Consider the following 19,719-nt stretch of genomic DNA (forward strand, 5'->3'; position numbering starts at 1 on the left):
TCAGCTAGTAAGAAGAGGACGGCTTTGGGCTTATGTAGTAGGCACAAAGACCAGTTTGCCCATAGGAGGAACACACAATTACCCGTGGAAAAACTAATATGCAATGTTAGCTGCATATTAGAAATATGCAAATATTAGAAATAATTCTATTTCTTATGATCAGAGACTTTTCCTTGCATGGTGGGAGAAGGGGCTTAGTCTAGGCTTACGTCCTGCAAGGGAATACGGACAGCAACCTTCGAGGACTTGATCACCATGACTAGGTCCTGCCTATGATACCCAGGTGATGTTTTCCGGGGCTATCAAAGCAACTCTTTAGGCTCTGAGAAATAAAACAAGAAATAAGGTGACCAAGTAAAATCAAAGAGGGAGCTGTGAGCTTCTGACTTTTGGATGTGCTGATGAGGACGAGATAATATACCAAGTTCAAGGCTACACTTTGAATTTTAAAGGCGTGTCTAGAGTCTGAACACTTCATAACCGTGTATCTTTCTGACAGAGCAATAAGGTTCAATGCAACTCTGAGTACCTCTTTCACTTTTACTGAGAAAATAAAAAAAGCAAGAATATTGGAAGCACAAAAACATGCCATTATAGCTCCTACATATACCAGGAACCATTTTAGGAACCATTATTTTGTAAATTACCTTAACACTCACAAAAAACAAAAAGAGGGCGACTGCCTACTGATTTTTACAAATACTATTCTTAATTGTGCTATTTCAACATGTATATGGAACCATCACCTTTGGCAACTTCCAAGTTAAATAAGATGATAAAAACCAGAAAGCAATACAAATGTTTCCCTTTCAAAGTAACTTTAATTGGTACATTAAAACCATAAATATTTTTTAAAGGTGGGTTAAAACCACTTTTATCTCATTAAAAAAAATAAGCCAAGTGGAAGGATTTAAATCAAAACATTAAGAATATTCATCCTCTAAAAATTTAGTGATTCTTATTTTCCTCTTTTTGCTTCATCTGTATTTATATCCATAAATATACATTTTTATTTAATGATTTTTTGGGGGAAACAGTAAACATATCCATAACTGTGTGCATGTGCTGTGTGTATATGTTTTGGTAATACAAAGAAAAGTTTCTAAAACAAAATAAATGGACTATATATAGGAAAGTATCCAATTTCAGCTACTTGAAAGGCTTGGATTTAGTTTAAGTGCGTCAATTTAGAGTAGCCAAATACTGAGAAGATACCGAAATTGTTGTTTGAAATTTTCCCTCTGTTAGAAAATACCCACCTAAGTACCCAATGATACATGCCAAAGGTTTCCTAGTGCTTTTGCTTTTCAGTGGGCTTCCAGATAGTTCGGCATGTCTGTCTGCATCTGAGGAGAGAAGGAAACACGGAGACAACCAATGAGGCTGATTTCGCTACCTATACTACGCATACTGCAGAAAAAAAAAAAAAAAAGGTGCAAGTGGACGACGATGCAAAATATCCACCAGATTCCTGCATAGTTTCCTTTGGGTTTGAGAAAACTGTATCTAGTTCTGGTTCCCAATTACTGAATGAAGGATTTACCTGGAGAACACTCACTTTAAAGCCTCACAGGAGTATAGCTAACACACATCTTACACATGTGCTTTGTTTCTGTGTGGGCCTATCGGCAAAATAGTAAAAATATGCTTCCTTTCTAGCCATGGCATTGCTTCGATACAGTAGAAAAACTTCTGTGCAGTATGATGTGAAATCAGTCCTCATGTAAGATGAATCTGGCATAGAAAACAAAAACGACAGCTGACAGAGGCAACACACTTGGCCATCCTTGACCTATGGGAGTGAGGCTCCGCTGAGAAGTCTTCATCTCTCTTGATTAAACTCAAGTCCATTAGATAAGAGCCTCACATGGGTAAAAGTGGGTCACTGGCTTTATTGCTGGTTTTCTTACCCTTCATATCCTACTGTGATGTCACTAGTGCTGAGATTCAAAAGGCTCCCTGTATGTAGACAGAGTATGTCATCCATTAGTCAGAACATTACAATACTGAGAATGGATATTAGCATTCATAAAAGTTCACATCACGTTCCTCATACCCTACCAGAAGACATTTCTGATGGAGAAAAATAAAGCATACAACACAAACACTCTCTGTGTTGTAATTAGCCGTCATTAGGGTGGCAGAGTAGATGTGGAACATGACTGCTCTCACACCAAAGAGTTAAGTTACGAAAATACAATTTGAAGGGACAAAAAAAAAAAAGGGTATTAAAATGTTTTTTAAATTTGCAGGTATTGTCATAAAGCTTAACAAGGTAGTTTTAGCAGATATTATTTTGCTACGTTTATGCTTTTTCCCCACCTTCAAATACTTGACAAAAATGTTCTGTAGGTTTTCTGTGGCTGAGACCACATTTTTAGGTGTACCTACAGAAAATTGCTTTTGACATCCATAGGAATATTCTGCACTATTAGTGTTAAAATGTGCAATTCAATCTGGAATCTCAAATCATTTAAAATTAAAAATTAACTTTTTCATAAGCTCTAGCCCTCTCACCAAGGAAACTACAATTTTTTTTTAATGTTTTTTATTTATTTTTGATAGAGAGAGCATGAGCAGGGGAAGGACAGAGAGAGAAGGGGACAGAGGATCTGAAGAGGGCTCCATGCCGACAGCAGAGAGTCCAATGCAGGGCTTGAACTCAAGAACTGTGAGATCATGACCTCACAGTGACATGACTGTGAGATCATGTCCAGCCAAAGCTGGACACTTAACTGACTGAGCTACACAGGTGCCCCACCAAGGAAACTATTTTAACTATTAAACAGAAAGAGGTGGGAAAATAGTATATTAAAAAAAAAAAAACCCATTTATAATAAACAAAGCACACATTGCAGACAGCCTCAAGTAATAGGAATCTGAATATGTATCCCAAGTACTGGCTAATTATTATACAACCATGGATAACTATAAATGATCCAATTTCTTTTCTGGCTCAGTGGATTTCCTTAGGAAGGAAAATTATTAAGATACGAAAATTTTCACCTGTTGTTGAACAGTAGTGAAAAGATAAGAAGAAATTCTAAGCATATTTTGGAAGAGTAATCTAAATAAACATTAAAAAGCAGCATGGGATGGGACCTTATGAAGATAAAAAGCTTCTGCACAGCAAAGGAAACAACCAACAAAACTAAAAGGCAACCAACGGAATGGGAAAAGATATTTGCAAATGACATATCGGACAAAGGGCTAGTATCTAAAATCTATAAAGAGCTCACCAAACTCCACACCCGAAAAACAAATAACCCAGTGAAGAAATGGGCAGAAAACATGAATAGACACTTCTCTAAAGAAGACATCCAGATGGCCAACAGGCACATGAAAAGATGTTCAGCGTCGCTCCTTATCAGGGAAATACAAATCAAAACCACACTCAGGTATCACCTCACGCCAGTCAGAGTGGCCAAAATGAACAAATCAGGAGACTATAGATGCTGGAGAGGATGTGGAGAAACGGGAACCCTCTTGCACTGTTGGTGGGAATGCAAATTGGTGCAGCCACTCTGGAAAGCAGTGTGGAGGTTCCTCAGAAAATTAAAAATAGACCTACCCTATGACCCAGCAATAGCACTGCTAGGAATCTACCCAAGGGATACAGGAGTACTGATGCATAGGGGCACTTGTACCCCAATGTTCATAGCAGCACTCTCAACAATAGCCAAATTATGGAAAGAGCCTAAATGTCCATCAACTGATGAATGGATAAAGAAATTGTGGTTTATATACACGATGGAATACTACGTGGCAATGAGAAAAAATGAAATATGGCCTTTTGTAGCAACGTGGATGGAACTGGAGAGTGTGATGCTAAGTGAAATAAGCCATACAGAGAAAGACAGATACCATATGGTTTCACTCTTATGTGGATCCTGAGAAACTTAACAGGAACCCATGGGGGAGGGGAAGGTAAAAAAAAAAAAAAAAAAAAAGGACGTTAGAGTGGGAGAGAGCCAAAGCATAAGAGACTGTTAAAAACTGAGAACAAACTGAGGGTTGATGGGGGGTGGGAGGGAGGGGCGGGTGGGTGATGGGTATTGAGGAGGGCACCTTTTGGGATGAGCACTGGGTGTTGTATGGAAACCAATTTGTCAATAAACTTCATATAAAAAAAAAAAAAAAAAAAAAAAAAAGCAGCATGGGGGTTGCCTGGGTGGCTCAGTCGGTTAAGCATTAGACTCTTGATTTTGGCTCAGGTCATGGTCTCATGGTTCATAGGATCAAGCTTTATTTCAGGCTTTGTGCTGAGTGTGGAGCCTGCTTAAGAATCTCTCCTCCTCTCTCTCTGTGCCCCTCCCCCCCCCAAATAAATAAACATTAAAAAAAAAAAAAAGGTAGCACAAACCCTGCAGGGATCAAATACCTGCCAAATCACTAGTATTTAATACTAAATAATTCCTTCGTAATATTGCTAATTCACGCAAATTTCAAGTTAGACTTGGGATGAGGACAAGAGAAAATTTTATTTGTTTTATGAAGGAAAGAAAGCTTGAATGAATCAGCCTGGTACTTCCTCTGTGTTTTGGACAAAGGCAATCGTTATATTACCAGTAATACGACTAACTTCACACTTTGTTCCCATGGATAAGGCCCAAAGGAAAACTGCCAATGTGGCTGCAGCTTCTGGACTCCCAAAGGACTATCACCTTGACAATAATCAACAGAATGGACAGCCTATCAAAGGGGTCACCAGCACAATACTAAAGATATTTCATTTGAAATTAAACTAATCTGCTTTTAATTTCTCATTAAATCAGTAGGATTAATGATGTGATGTGCCAAGTGACAATTTACAGAGCACCTGAGTGGGGGATCAAAGCTCTTTAGAAAGATCACTAATCGCCAGTATGTTTTAAAAGAAAGTAGTTGGTGGCAAGAATTCTCAGTCTCAACGATGAGGAAATCAGGATCAAAAGTGCTAAAACTAGCTAGTTACTGTTTGATGTCACAACTGCACGCATTCAGTGATACACTCTGAATATGCATGGGAAAAATACCTTCTGCCCCAAGGGAATGATCATAAACATAGGATTATCGGGTCCACACGTGAGTTGGTTAAACAGAATCTTGGTCTGCACTCAAGAGCACGCCGGTGGTGCCACTTGTCAGTTGGTCCTGGCTCTCAAATTATTCACCTAACTCTACTGAAACACAGAGCATTCATTAGGATGTGTTAAAAGTGCACAGATAAAACAAGCCGCCTGAGAGATGCCCAAAGAACCCAGAAGGAATAAAAATTTGCCCAGAAAGAGGGAGAACATGGGCTCCTCACTCAAATCACTTGGTTGCACACAGGCACATTTCTTTGGATTCCTAGAGTTGCATCTCCTTGAGGTAAACCTAGAAAAACACTATTGCTTTTATTGCAACTCATGGTCATTTTTCTAAAATGTTTTGGAAATGTGTGTGTGTGTGTGTGTGTGTGTGTGTGTGTGTGTGTGAGTGAGATGGTTGGGGGAGGGAATAAAATAGAAAAACTACAAAAAGTACACACTGAATTAAACTTCACAAAAACATCTCACATGGGCTTCCAAGACTGCTGTCAAAATAAAACCACTCATAGAATTTTCTTAAAGGAATTGCAAAAGCATTTCTATTTTTATGTATTTATAAGAAAGCTTCCTGCCCAGCGTGGAGCCCAACATGGGGCTTGAACTCATGACCCAGAGACCAAGACCTGAGCTGAGATCAAGAGTCTGACACCCAACGAACTGAGCAACCTAGGCAACCCTGCAAAGGCATTTCTTTCCTTTTTCCTTCCTTCCTTCCTTCCTTCCTTCCTTCCTTCCTTCCTTCCTTCCTTCCTTCCTTCCTTCCTTCCTTCCTTTTTCTTTCTTTCTCTCTCTCTCTCTCTCTTTCTTTCTCTTTTTCTTTCTTTCCTTTCTCTTTTTTTCTTAATGTTTATTTATTTTCGAGACAGTGAGCAAGCAGGGAGAAGTGGAGAGAGAGGGAGAAAGAATTCCAAGCAGGCCTCGCACTGTCAGCGCAGAGTCCTACGTGGGGTTCAAACCACAAACTGTGAGATCATGACCTGAGCTGAAATCGAGTCAGATGCTTAACCAAATGAGCCACCCAGGCATTTTGTAAAGAAGACGTAAAACCTAGGTGCCATTAAAAGAAATGATAAATTCAACTATGTTTTAAAAAAAAAATCTGCTTGACAAATTCATCATAAACAAAGTCAAAGGCAAAATGGAGGAAAATATTTGCACCATTTATCACAGATCAAGAGTTAACTTCCTTAAAATATAAAAGTTCTCACAAGTCAGTAAGACTTCTAATAGAAAACAGGCCAGGGGCAAAAACAGTTGACAGAAAAGGAAATACAAATGGTTTTCAAATATATGCAAATATTTCTAGCTCATTCAAAATGAGAAATGCAAACTAATATAACTTACGTGTCACCTGTCAACTAGTCAAGGGTTTCAAATATGAATAACACTGATGGCAAGGTTCTAGAGAAACAGGCATTCTCTGCACATTGTGGGTGGGAGCTCAAATCATAGTTTTTCTAAAGGTTACTGGGTAGTGACTATTAAAATCTCAAATGCATGTTCTTTGACCCACATGTTCTACTTTTAGAGGTCTGTCCTGTAACCTACATGCACATTTCACACATTAGTATGAAATGCTATCTGCATAAGGATATTTGTTGCAACATTACGTAACAGAAAATAAATGGAAATAACCTAAAAATCTGTTTAATAGAAAACTGGTTAAAATAAACATACAACAGATTATGTTTATTGAGTGTTGACCCTTGATTTTGGCTGTCACAATCCCAGGGTCATGGGATCAAGTCCCGTGTAGGGCTCTGTGCTGAGCATGGAGCCTGCCTGAGATTCTCTCTCTACCCACCCCTCCCTCTTCCCCTCTCCCCTGCTTGCTGTAGCTAGTTGTTTTCTTTTTTAATTTTTATTTTTGAGATGGGGGAGTGGAGAGGCAGAGACAGAGGGAGACAGAGGATCTGAAATGGGCTCTGCGCTGACAGCAGAGAGACCGATGTGGGGCTCAAACTCATGATGAACCGTGAGATCATGCCTTGAGCCGAAGTTGGATGCTTAACTGACTGAGCCATCCAGGAACCCCTCATGTTTAAATTTTTAAACATAAAAAAATTTATTTTTAATTTAAAAATAAAATTAAAAATTAAAAAAAGCCAGGTGCAGAACAATGTGGACATTAACATCTGTATTAAAACACAAAAAGAATACACCTCCTTAGACTGGTATAGATACACAGAATATCTCTGGATACTTTACATGCTATGACAACATTTACACTCTGAAGGTGGTAGAAACGGGAATGACAGTAAGATTTGTAACCACTTTTGTATCTTTAGAAAAATTTAAAGTATCCATCCAGAAATAAATTTTTATTACAAATAAACTACCCCAAATACCAAAACTATTCTCTCCTAATATTGGAATTTGAAAATTTCACACAACTGTATATAAAACTTATGCTGAAAAATCCCTAGGGAAAAAAACTCATAAAATATATATTAAAAGCTTCTGAATACAGGCCCTTGGGATACTTCCAAAGTTGAATTAGCATCTTCAAACATAAAAAAGTGGCTCCAGGGGTCTCTCGAGGAGCTTCATACTAGGGAATGATGGTCATTCAAGTCACAAACCAGTGAGTCACCCACGCAAGCTACCAAGGTGGCAGGTCAACTGCTTGGATCCACTTCCCTTGGCACTTTAGCTTTATCTATGGAATGCTGCTCATAGAAACCTCAGTGTCTGAGGATCCTGAATCTCAAGTAGTAACCCTGTGCTCATCAGGTGTTGGGTGATTTTATAAATCTTTGATAAAATCATCGGAGAGCTCAGTGGTAATGTCTGATGGCAATAACAAAGGAGGAACACCATTATCACACTGTGGCTTTCTTACTGGGTGGGGTGGGGTGAGAAGAGGGGGGAGACAAGGGTGACAAGGGGGAGAAGAGACAGGCTGTCTGAAACTTGGCAACCCATGCTGTTGGTCTGCAAATCTTGTCAAGGACACAATACTTCTCTTTCTGCAATGTTTTGGTTTTTGGTCTACCAGTCCATGTTTAATAGCACTATCTATGTGGTAGAACTGGCTGAGGCATTGTGTATTAACGTTAGTAATAAGTAATGGTAAATGTTAGTAAGTACTAAGTCATGGACTTATTATGTATTTACATATAAAGGTGTATCATTGGGGCACCTGGGTGGCTCAGTTGGTTAAGTGTCCGACTTTGGCTCAGGTCATGATCTCGTGGCTCGTGAGTTCGAGCCCCAAGTTGCGCTCTGTGCTGACAACTCAGAACCTGGAGTCTGCTTCGGATTCTGTCACTCTCTCTGCCCCTCCCCCCACTCACGTGGTCTCCCTCCCTCTCAAATATAAATATTAAAAAAAAATTTTTTAAGTGTATTATTAAACAAATAGATACTTGGGGAATTTGGTTTTTTAAAAAAATCACCTTCTGGGGTGCCTGGATGGCTCAGTTGGTTGAGCATCCAATTTTGTTCATGATCTCATAGTTCATGAGTTCCAACCCCACATCAGGCCCTGCGATGATAGTGCGGAGCTTGCTTGGGATTCTCTCTCTGCCCCTCCCCTGCTTACTCTCTGTCTTTCAAAATAAATAAACTTAAAAAATAAAAATAAAAAAATCACCCTCTCTCTGTAGATCTCATACGTATATATTTTTAAACATGTTGATCACACTATATACTTAAGTTTTTAAAATTGTTTTTTTTAAAATAGGAAATGTACTCCCAGGGCTCAAAGGTGAAAACGTATAAAAGGATAAACAGGAGGAAGTCTCCTTTCCACACCTTTGCCTTAGCCTCCCAGTTTCCCTTCCCACAGATACTATTACTTCTTACATTTTCTCTGTGATACTTTATGGATATACAAAGATTCCCCTTTTTACTCTACTGTTTTAATAGTTTTCTTAATGAAAATAAAGGCCAGAGGGTGCTATTTTAATAATAATAAAAAAAACCCAAAAAACAAACAAAAAAACCCAACCAAAAACATTTTCTCTAAAAGGATCAACTTGTTAAGCACCAAGTTACGATTATGATCTGCACCATCTGAGAATTTATCTCATTAGCTCTTCACTTCACTCTTATGCAGTCTGTCACCCCATGAACTCTGGCTAGGACACTGGCTGTGATGGGGTTGCCAAAGCCAGAAGCCATGGGAAGGGTCAGCTTGTACAGTGCTTAGAACTCTCAAGTTCCCAGGGAAAACGATTTACCTTCGAAATATTATGAAGAATTATTCTAAAATGCATCAATGAGAGCTCTTGATCCATCAATATCTATAGAATTACAGACTTTCATCTGATCTGAAAGTACATCCATACTGCATCATAGGGATTCTTAACTTTTTTTGAGGAGGGATGGGGGGGGTCACCATTGCCCTTGAGAAACCAAGGAAAGCTTACTAAAAACATAAATACACCTATACATTCCCACTGGACCAAAGACACGGTTGCCTCCAGACATCAGGTTATTAACATCTCATCTTCTCTGTAACAAGCCAAGATCAAGGACCTGCTGAGGAGGTTTTAACAAGGTACATATAAGAAGGGAGAAGATGGTGTAAGAATCAATCAGACGCTAGAAGAGTTCATTAGTTGCCTGTCTGAAAAAAAAAAAAAAAAAAAAAATGGATGGCTGCTAAAACTTTGTAATTTTAAATTTCAAGGTAAAATTATTCTGAAAATCTGATCCTATACGTAACTTGACCAATGAAGCAAAATACACAATAAAATATGCTCCTTGAATCTCATCACAAAATGACTCTGTTATTTTATTATTATTATAGCTATATGTTTATAGAAATAAAACACATGTAATTCAACCTTGGACCCCTCCCCCCAACTTTTTTTAGCAGCATGGCCTTTCAATTGAGAATACATAAAATGAGGTAACAGAAAAATATATTTCACTGGAGAATAATCAAAATAAAGGAAACCTGCAAATTTACTGAGAGACTAATGGAAGAGCCATGGGAAATAGAAGCTTCCTCAGCTGCCAATTTAGTTGATGATGAATTCTCTTCCATTCATTGGAACAAACAGGATTTTGGATCCTGGCCAATTTTAATGGAAGAATTTCATTCATTTCTTCTCATGTTTTATTATCCTGTTTAGTTAAGAAATTATATAAATGTGTTTTAAATCAGCTAAGCAGTTTAGATGAATGTAAATATTTTCCAGTTTCTTAAGATGGGTAAGAAAGTGATAAGAGCATAAATCCATGAATTCAGAAACGCTAGCATGAAATTTCCTATCAGCCTAAGTTCCAAATATACATGAGTCTAATGTAGCTAAATTTCCCTCCATGGGACTCAAGAGAGTACTACCATTTTCCACTCTCTTTACACAGCACTTTTCTTCTCCTTGTAAAGCTTTTACCTGTAAGTTGTAAAGCCTTTCAACCATTCTGCTGAAAATCACCTTTAGGAACAAAAAATGATTTTCAATCATCACTCCTTAAATGGATATCCTCTTTAAATCAAAATGGAACATCTCATAATAAATTTCTTTTCTCACAAAGAAAAAGCATCTACTCAATGTTTATAAGATTTCCTCTCTGTTAAGCCAGACAACAAGTTTTCTCATCCTTCAGGGGAAGAAGTTGCATGGTCTAACATGTCCGCCAGGCATGTGACTAAATGTAGCAAGGCTAGAATCAGAGCCTAACACGCAAATTATGGACACATTTTAGGGGTACATGGTAATAACAGAACCACCCACAATTCACTGATATATAAAACCTTTGTTCTAAGCAAAAAAATGAAACATAAGCAAGACTGAACATGTTGGAAATGAGAGTAACAGTCATGGAAATGTTACACGGTAATATATGTATGATTATGAAATGGAAACCAAATTGGACGAATAGAAAGAATGCTCAGCCACAAATATGGTCACTAGCCTATAAAAACTAAATACAAATGTTCAGAAAATGCACCCACAGACACTCAAAAGTTCATTTACAACTTGTTAAATCTTCAAAGAATTGTAGTGTTTGTAATGCAGCTTTGTGAATTTCCATAATACTGTAGAACTGTAAAAGGTTCATGGGAAAGTGAGAGGTTTACAAAGACAGGCAATTTCTAATTAGCGTAAATTGGCAACTTTTATTCAAACCTAACGAAGCCAGGTAAGACTGGACTGCATGTCTCAACCCTGGAGTTGCGCTGTGACGCCATCCTTAGGGATTACGTGGCGACACTACCTTATAGGTGAAAGCGTCTCTTCAGTAAGGGTTTTTAGGCACTTCCATCACAAAACCTCACTGGGCAAGGGCACCTCCCACCAATTCTCTGCCGGGCACTATTCTCTCTGCAGAGGGACTGCAAGAGATTTCAGTGTCTCCTTTTCAGGTTGGCATGATACAAATGGCAGCAGACAAAAACAATGTTAAAAAAATAAACCAAATAAAAGGCTGTACACAAGAACTTATGTTTATTGCAAACAAACAAACAAACGAACAACAACAAAAAAAAAAAAACAAAAAAGAGAGATAGAGAAGGAGAGAAAATGGTCAGAAGCACGACACATAAGGTTAAGAATTTAAAAGCATCTTACATTCTGCCCTAATGGCAGCATAATTAATAGGAACAAACGGCCGTCTTGCTGCCTGCCGCAGCCGAAGGGTATTTTTGCAGACCTGACGAGCAAATTTTGTGAAATATGTAGTGTGAAGGAAGAAAGCTTGGCGGGTCTTCACTGCAGACTTGGGGCTCCCAGTGTTTCGAACTGGCATCCCCTGCATGGCCTGGCGAGACACATGACTCCTGACACGAGGGTCCTGCAAAATCAGACACCAATAGACATGTGAAAACCAGAATGCTATTTGCATCAGGCTCAAAAGAAAAGGCAATTTTAAATTTTTCCACTGAACTTAATACTCTACCCCCACAGGAGAGAATTTAAAAGTATGCACTTTTGGGAAGAGGGTCGGGGAGGTGGGAGGGTGTGTGATCGTATTTTTGTTTTTTAAGTTTTTATTTTAAACACACAGTGTTACATTAGTTTCAGGTGTACAACAGAGTGATTCCACACTTCCATACATCACCCTGTGCTCATCACAAATGCACTCTTTCCAGTATTTCTGTCTTTAAATGGACCTTAACAATCCAAAATCACATTCGCAACAGTAAAAGTTGCCAAAGGTGTTAATTAAATTATCTTATTTTTTTTAATAGTGAAGGAGTCCTGAAATCCTGTTAGCCCTTAAAGAGAAGTCTCCCTCTGAAAGACATGGGTCTATAGACGTAGACATTGCCTGGTATCTGCAACCTACAAGAATTTTACCAAAATTGTATTTCAACTCAAGATTGAGTCCATACCACTTTCTCGTCCCTCTATGATAGCCCAGGGCAGAAAAAAGGTTCAATTTGTATTTATTACTTTATGTAGTAAGGCATAGTTTCAACAGTATTCAAAGGTTGCAAACTGTTTTCAAAAAAGCACTTAAAACATTAAATTTGCAAGCTTTCTACTTATGCTAACACCTCCCACACACATTGTTCTTTTGTCTGAGTAATCACACAAGACCAATATTTTGAATACCTGAAAAAATCTGATATGTCCCTGCCTCTCTCTCCACGCCCACCTTAAATCTTGTGGTGCTATATTTAGTTATAAAAAACAGCTTTGTTTGTTTTTAAGTGATCCTATACTGTACTTCTGTTTCCAAGGAGTGACCTAGCCGTTGAAATGACATTTCTCAACATAAAAGACTATTGCTCATATACCTCTGTAGTTGGGCTGGGAGATAACTTCTCTTCTTCTGACTGGGTGGGCATTTTCAGGCCTCCATATTTTTTCCAATAGAGCCAACAGGTTGCACACAATCTACACTGCATATTAGGTGGGCCCCAAGAATACCACTGATGAGACTGTGTAGCTAAAGATAGAGGAAAAATAGAAAAAACAAAGAATGCTATATAATTTGTAACATTAACACACCTACCATCAAATATTTTAAAAAATATTCCAAAGCCATATTTAGCTTACAATGTTATTTTTCTTTCCCCAGTCCACCAAGACAAACATAAAAGTCTAATACACACATGTAGTTTTCAAGATTCAGAATTCATTAAACCTTTTATTTCTATATATATGAGTGTCTGTGGCTCCTGTTAAAAGAGACTATTAGATGAAGTATCCTATATAATATGCTGTGCTATCACTGAGGGCGTTTTGTTGATTAAAAATACTCTCTACTGTGTACATTTCTGGAAATGAGTTACCAGAAAGATCATTATTATTAGATTAATGTTTAAAGTCTAAATCTAGGTTTCCAAATTGATGGTTCAGAAACTACCTCAGAGTTTAAGGTGCTCAGAGGGGCCCCAGTGATTAGGGCAGGAATCTGTCAGAAATGGGTATGGGGGGGCAACTGGGTAGCTCAGTTGGTTAAGGTCCAACTCTTGATTTTGGCTCAGGTCATGGTCTCACAGTTCATGAGATGGAGCTCACAGCATGGAGCCTACTTGGGATTATCTCCCTTCTCTCTCTCTCTCTCTCTCTCAAACTTAAAAAAAGAATGAAATAGGTATCTGTTTTCCATTTCATTATTTTAATCAATGAGCAAAATAATTATTTTAATATTTCTCCCTTTCAAAACAGAATACCTTTCAAAACCGTAAGTCCAGATCAAGTGAGCATAGCAGCCAAGATCACAGAATGCTTAAGACCTAATAACTCGGCTGATTTATCACTTAGCTAAACACTGCAAGCCTGTGTCGGTTTTGTTATGCAGTTTGAATTACTGCCACATGACATTTAAAGTATTCTATTCTCACAATGGATGAGAAGTTTAAGACAGAAAACACTGACACTGAAACATTAAGTTAATGAGGTACATAAAAATTATTATAATTCTGTAAGTTTGCCTTGGAATACTCTTCCTCTTGTAAGTTACCTTCATCAGGTCAAAATGTTCAAATAGCATATCAAGGTGTCAAATAACACTTCACAAGTCAATATCAAAAAGATAAAATATACTGACCATTATAATCAAACTGCTTCTTTTTTTTTACTTTTTTTTTTTTCTTTTCAACGTTTTTATTTATTTTTGGGACAGAGAGAGACAGAGCATGAACGGGGGAGGGGCAGAGAGAGAGGGAGACACAGAATCGGAAACAGGCTCCAGGCTCTGAGCCATCAGCCCAGAGCCCGACGCGGGGCTCGAACTCACGGACCGACCGCGAGATCGTGACCTGGCTGAAGTCGGACGCTCAACCGACTGCGCCACCCAGGCGCCCCTCAAACTGCTTCTTAGTTGTTGTTTTTTAAAAATTTTTATTTCAGAGAGAGAGTGCAAGTGGGGGAGAGGGAGAGGGTAGAAAGAGAGAGGGAGAGAGGAGGAAGAGGAGAGACAGAGAGAGAGAGAATATCTCAAGCAGGCTCTACACTCAGCACAGAGCCTGACATGAGGCTTGATCCCATGATCCTGGAATCATGACCAGAGCCTAAAATCAAAAGTCAGACACTCAACCAACTAAGCCACCAAAGGTGCCCCAAAGTCCTTCTCAGTTTATTGAGAATAATACTGTATACATATCACGTGTTATTTCTGGTGGACTCCTTGCAGATAGCAGGACCTTCCCTTTTATAATTTAAAACATTTAAGTCAAATAAGTTGATTTTTATTAACATGAATTTTAAGAATCCTAAATATTAGGCATGGACCTATTTTGGATTCTGAATATGAAATTTCACTCATATTTAAAGATACATTTTTACTCATGCCATGTCATTTTAATGTTTATCAACAAACATCTTTCCCCTTGCATAATTAACTCAAATTAAAAAGTGACAAAAAGAAAACACCATATAAAGATAAATTTTACATGTATAAGATACATTTTATGATAAATATTACTTAAGGAGTCTATAAAATACTAGAAAAGAAAAACTGCTTATTTGTCATACACGCATAAAAATGACAGAATAATTATTTTAAGGGATATGTGAGACTACATGAGTCTAAAAGGGGTAAGACAGATTAGGGGTGCCTGGGTGGCTCAGTCGGTTGAGCGGCCGACTTCAGCTCAGGTCATGATCTCGTGGTTCACAAGTTCAAGCCCTGCGTAGGGCTCTGTGCTGACAGCTCAGAGCCTGGAGCCTGCTTCAGATTCTGTGTGTCCGTCTCTCTCTCCCTCTGCCCCTCCCCTGCTCATGCTCTGTCTCTTTGTCAAAAAAAAAAAAAAAAAAAAGACAGATTAAGCCCCAATTTGTTTGTAGGATTTTTATTTTCATTTAAATATACATAAACTTCAATATCTAAGAGTTTCCAATTCAAAGGCATCCATGATGCAACACATAGAAAATTTTGACCAGAAGAATCTAATATTCCCAAAACAATTCCCTTTTGTGCTTCCGTGGTACAGAGAAATGGTTAGGCATGTACCATTTCTATGAAGTTGGCAATTTGACTCACACTTTCCTTGGTTTCAGGTAAGATAATTATATGACCTAGTTTTAAAAGTCTTTTCTAGACTTTGAAATCTTAAAAAATAAATAAATAGAAGTATTTTTCTAATGCTGAAGCTTGGCGTGGAGTATGGAGCAGAGGCACAAGTGTTCTTCATTCCTACGTCCTTAGGGCAGTAAGCTATGTTTATCCTTCCAAAGAGCTGCTGAGAGACAAAAACTGGGCACCAAGTAGCCTTTCAATAAAATTAGTTTCTTTCCCTTCCAGGCCACTTTGACTGTAAGGAAATATAGATTATAATGTCACTAATGTCCATTAAGAGATTATGTGGTTGTTTGAGATTTTATTTTGTAAATTTTATTTTGAGAGAGAGAGAGAGAGAGAATGCTCACGTGCTTAGGGGAGAGGCAGAGAGAAAGAAGGGAATCCCAAGCAGGCTCCGCACTGTCAGAGCAGAAGAGCCTGACTCGAGGGTCCATCTCACGAACAGATCATGACCTGAACTGAAATCAAGAGTCAGACACCCAACCAACTGAGACATCCAGGCGCGTCAAGATTTTAAATAATGTAAAAATATAAAAAGTGAGGGGTGCCTGGCTGGCTCAGTTGGTACAGCATGAGACTCTACCTCAGGGCTGTGAGTATGAACTCCATGTTGGGTGTAGAGATTACTTAAAAAAATAAAATCTTAAAACACACACACACACACACACACACACACACACACACACACACAGTAAACAAAAACAAAACAAAACAAAACAAAACAAAAAACAAAAAACAAAAGGCAAGATAAAAAAAACCAAAAGTGTACCAATTACTTCATCTCACCAAACCAATTTAACATCCGGGTCAAATATAACGTCTGTCAGTGTCTGACAGGTTTTGACATGGATAAATACCAATAAATATATTGGGGCCCTGAAAGCAAAAGCAAACACCCTAGAACAGCATCTCCCAAACCAGTGTATTCTGAGGGAACCTGGTCTGAGGATTAGAAATAGCAGTTTATCCACACACAGGTCTTTCTGACAGGATTTTCTGGAGCCTTTAATTTGTCAAAGTGTACTAAGAAACTCCAAAATTGGATTTGCTCTATTCTGTGGGACTGTGGCTTGCACAAAGCTAATAACCACTCTGCGGCTTAGCAAACACGGCTGTGGAATACTCAACCAACACAGGACTCCACAGGAGCAAAGCAAAGGAAACTCAATAGCAAAATACAGTGTTCAGGCGGACGGGCATGTATTCGTTCCGCTGCTCTCTGAGCAGCACCGAGAAAGGACACCCCCCACCCCTCAGTGCCATCGCAAATGTGCCTCAAAGGAGAGAAGAAAGGCCTGCTGGAGACCTCTTACCGTAGCAGCTCTCACAGGCTCGCCCTAGGAGGGGGTTCTGTGGCTGGAATGTGGTCCCCACGGCTCCATTCACGGCACCAGGTTTGCCATTGCTGGCGGATATTTGGTTGGGATTTGGTTTGCTGCTTTCAATGAAATATAAAGGGAGGTGATAAAAATGACTTGTATAACAAGGCAAAAGTCTCTGTATCTCATCGTCGACTTAACTACATATAAATATCTGAAGGTTTAGTAAATAAGAAATAAGCTGGTAAAAATAAGGTGTTAAAATGAACTCAAACCATTTATCTTTGCAAAACAAGGCCCTGGAAAAACCAATCTCTTATGCCTGATAGAAAATAAATAGGGCCATTGGCTTTTCTCCATCCAAATACAATTTCCTTAGAACACCTTCTGCTGCTTTTAAAAGATACAAGTTCCTAAGCTTTATTACATGAAGCTTTATTATCATGAAGTCTCCTAAGAATAAAAGATAATTTTTGGGGTCAAATAAATGAAGCCAAAGCAGAGTGTTGTGTTTAGAGAAAACCACTGTGCCATCCCTGCTGCAGGTGTGAAAGCTGCAGACTCTGTGCGTTGTTGGCTCTTGAGTGGAAGCTGTTGGCATTTCAGGAGATTTAACCGGTTATGATAATAATTTCTACTGCTACATTTCAATTTTTATGAGGAAGACTACAATAGCACTTTAAATTAGGAAAGCCAACACAATTTATTTTGAGTTTTTCCTTTTAAGAAAAAATTTTAGGAAGAGGAAAAAGGAGACACCTATCAAGTATCTACATGTAAATTTCCCAGGCCATCCTTCCTTAGAAATAGGTAGCCCAGATTACCTTGTACTTACTGTGCAAACACGGGTAACTTTTCCCCGTGTAGGGTAAGCTAATTCCCCTGCTTATAAAGCCGGGCCTAAGAATACAACACAGGTGCACATGACATGTTCTCAATAAACTCATAATTCATTAAACATATTTATTCAGTGCCTAGTAAACAAAAGTGCCTGACCTCAAGGAGCTTTCATTCTAGAGGAGCTTCCACTTCTATTTACTAGACAGAAGATAAGCAAAATAAAGTGGCCAACTATTTGTCAGCAATGAATGCTGAATGACTAAATGCAGATTATAGTCTACGTCCCCACAGCTACTGAAATAATGAGAGTTCACAATTAACAACACACTTGGAGTTTCAACACAGAACTGGCTCAGGAGTTTCCTCTTTGCTGTTCTGTTTCTTCAATTCCATTTACCAGTGAAAGCCTATTGTATAAACTTGGCCTGATGGCAAATTACGATTTCTTTCTGGCATTGGTACTGTAACTCTTAGGTGACACCCCTCCGCCACCCCAGAAGAAATCATTTAACTCCGTGTGCACTGAGGTCCCTATTCTGTAACAGGGCCATTATTTACACTTCTAACCTGTGCCAGCAATGTGTTTTCAAGACAATTCGTTTTTTAAAACATATTTTAAACAAGACAGAATGCATTTTTCTTCTTAAAGTTTGCAGCTGAAAACATACACAACTAAAAGTGGTGATTTATAATGACTAAGATTTCTAAGGGTGTGTAATAATACTCAATTTTAAAAAATCTACTATATATAGATAGAAGTGATGGCCCCTTAAATCAAATGACTGGTATCAGAAGGCTTCCCCCCAAATATGAAAATTTCTGACATTTAAACCCGGGCTAAATATATGTGTTAAAAAAGAGCTAATACAAATTCACAATTGAGCTGCCTTAAGCAAACACAATTTTAGTTGTTCAATTGAATTTTGAATGTTATTTGACTGAATAAATCACTGATCTTCATTCTAATTGTAAAAGGAGAACAAGTGTGCAAAGACTCAATGAATATAGACGTGTGAATCACTTAAAATTAGTTCTGCAAATTCAAGTACCTACAGGTTAATTCTCAGGTGACCAACGAGGTCAATGCGACCATCTGAATAAACTTACTCTAAGACAAACATACCAAAAAAAGTTTTTAAAGCTGCATTATATGAAACTGACCTTTAATCTAATACCCAAACCTCTCTTCCCTCATCTGTACTCCAGATTCTACCCCTAGTGCCCTCCTGAGAATTTTGCACATTCAATTCTCTTTCCTGGACCCTACTCATGGTCATGTAAACCTATTTCTCCTACTGCAAAAACTCCTGGGGCGCCTGGGTGGCTACGTTGGTTAAGCATCCAACTTCAGCTCAGGTCATGATCTCACGGTTCATGAGTTCAAGCCCTGTGTCGGGCTCTGGGCTGACAACTCAGAGCCTGGAGCCTGCTTTGGATTCTGTGCCTCCCTCTCTCTCTGCCCCTCCCTGCCCCCCTTGCTCTCTCTCAGAAATAAACATTAAAAAAACAAAACAACCAAAAAAAACCTCTGTTACTCTTTTCCAACCAGCCCCTCAAAGAGCTCTCTCAACTGACCTTTCCAGCCAGTTTCGTTGAGTGCTGCTAGTCCTGTCTGCAGTTCCTTAGTTCATATGCAGTCTTCACCATTACATTATAGATGACCAGTGACCTACCTCCATGTTGCTAAATTCCCAGGCTATTTTTCACCAACATCTGACATAATTAATTAATCTCTTTCCCTCCTTGAAATACACTCCTCTCTCAGCTTTTGTGATAATGCACACACTTTGCTGTCCTACTTTATTGAAATTCTGGATTTCCTCAAGCTCGGTCCAAGACCCTTTTATCTTATTCTTCCTCCGAATAAAGCTCATCCATGGTTTCAAACACAATATTATATGCTGATGGAGCTCAAATTTCTATCTCTAGCGCAAAACTCTCCCCCGAGCTTAAGACCAATATACCCGACATCATATTCAACACCTCCTTTTGGGATAGAGCAAATTCAGAACGACCTAACTTGCTTCTCTGCCAGCGTCTTAGCTTGGTGAAGAGCA

At 38.6% G+C, this 19,719-nt stretch overlaps 1 protein-coding gene across 4 annotated transcripts in view; it reads right to left on the reverse strand.

Annotated features, from left to right (window-relative positions):
* The window catches only part of MTA3 (metastasis associated 1 family member 3), a 180,785-nt gene that overhangs the window by 21,204 nt on the left and 139,862 nt on the right, over positions 1-19,719 (reverse strand). For 3 of the 4 annotated variants that reach the window (XR_003967884.1, XM_030311207.1, XM_030311208.1), the window contains exons 12-15: positions 16,817-16,941; positions 12,772-12,923; positions 11,600-11,822; positions 1,260-1,346 (exon numbers count right to left, since the gene is read on the reverse strand). Coding sequence is in view for 3 of the 4 variants with exons in the window: in XM_030311207.1 (XP_030167067.1) it covers positions 1,260-1,346; positions 11,600-11,822; positions 12,772-12,923; positions 16,817-16,941 (587 nt within the window). In the remaining variant the exon portion in view is untranslated. Of the gene's footprint in view, positions 1-1,259; positions 1,347-11,457; positions 11,823-12,771; positions 12,924-16,816; positions 16,942-19,719 lie in introns of those variants that run through there. The other variant, XM_032592695.1, reaches the window with a different exon arrangement.

The sequence above is a fragment of the Lynx canadensis genome, chromosome A3, assembly GCF_007474595.2.
Source record: "Lynx canadensis isolate LIC74 chromosome A3, mLynCan4.pri.v2, whole genome shotgun sequence".
Classification (NCBI taxonomy): domain Eukaryota; kingdom Metazoa; phylum Chordata; class Mammalia; order Carnivora; family Felidae; genus Lynx; species Lynx canadensis.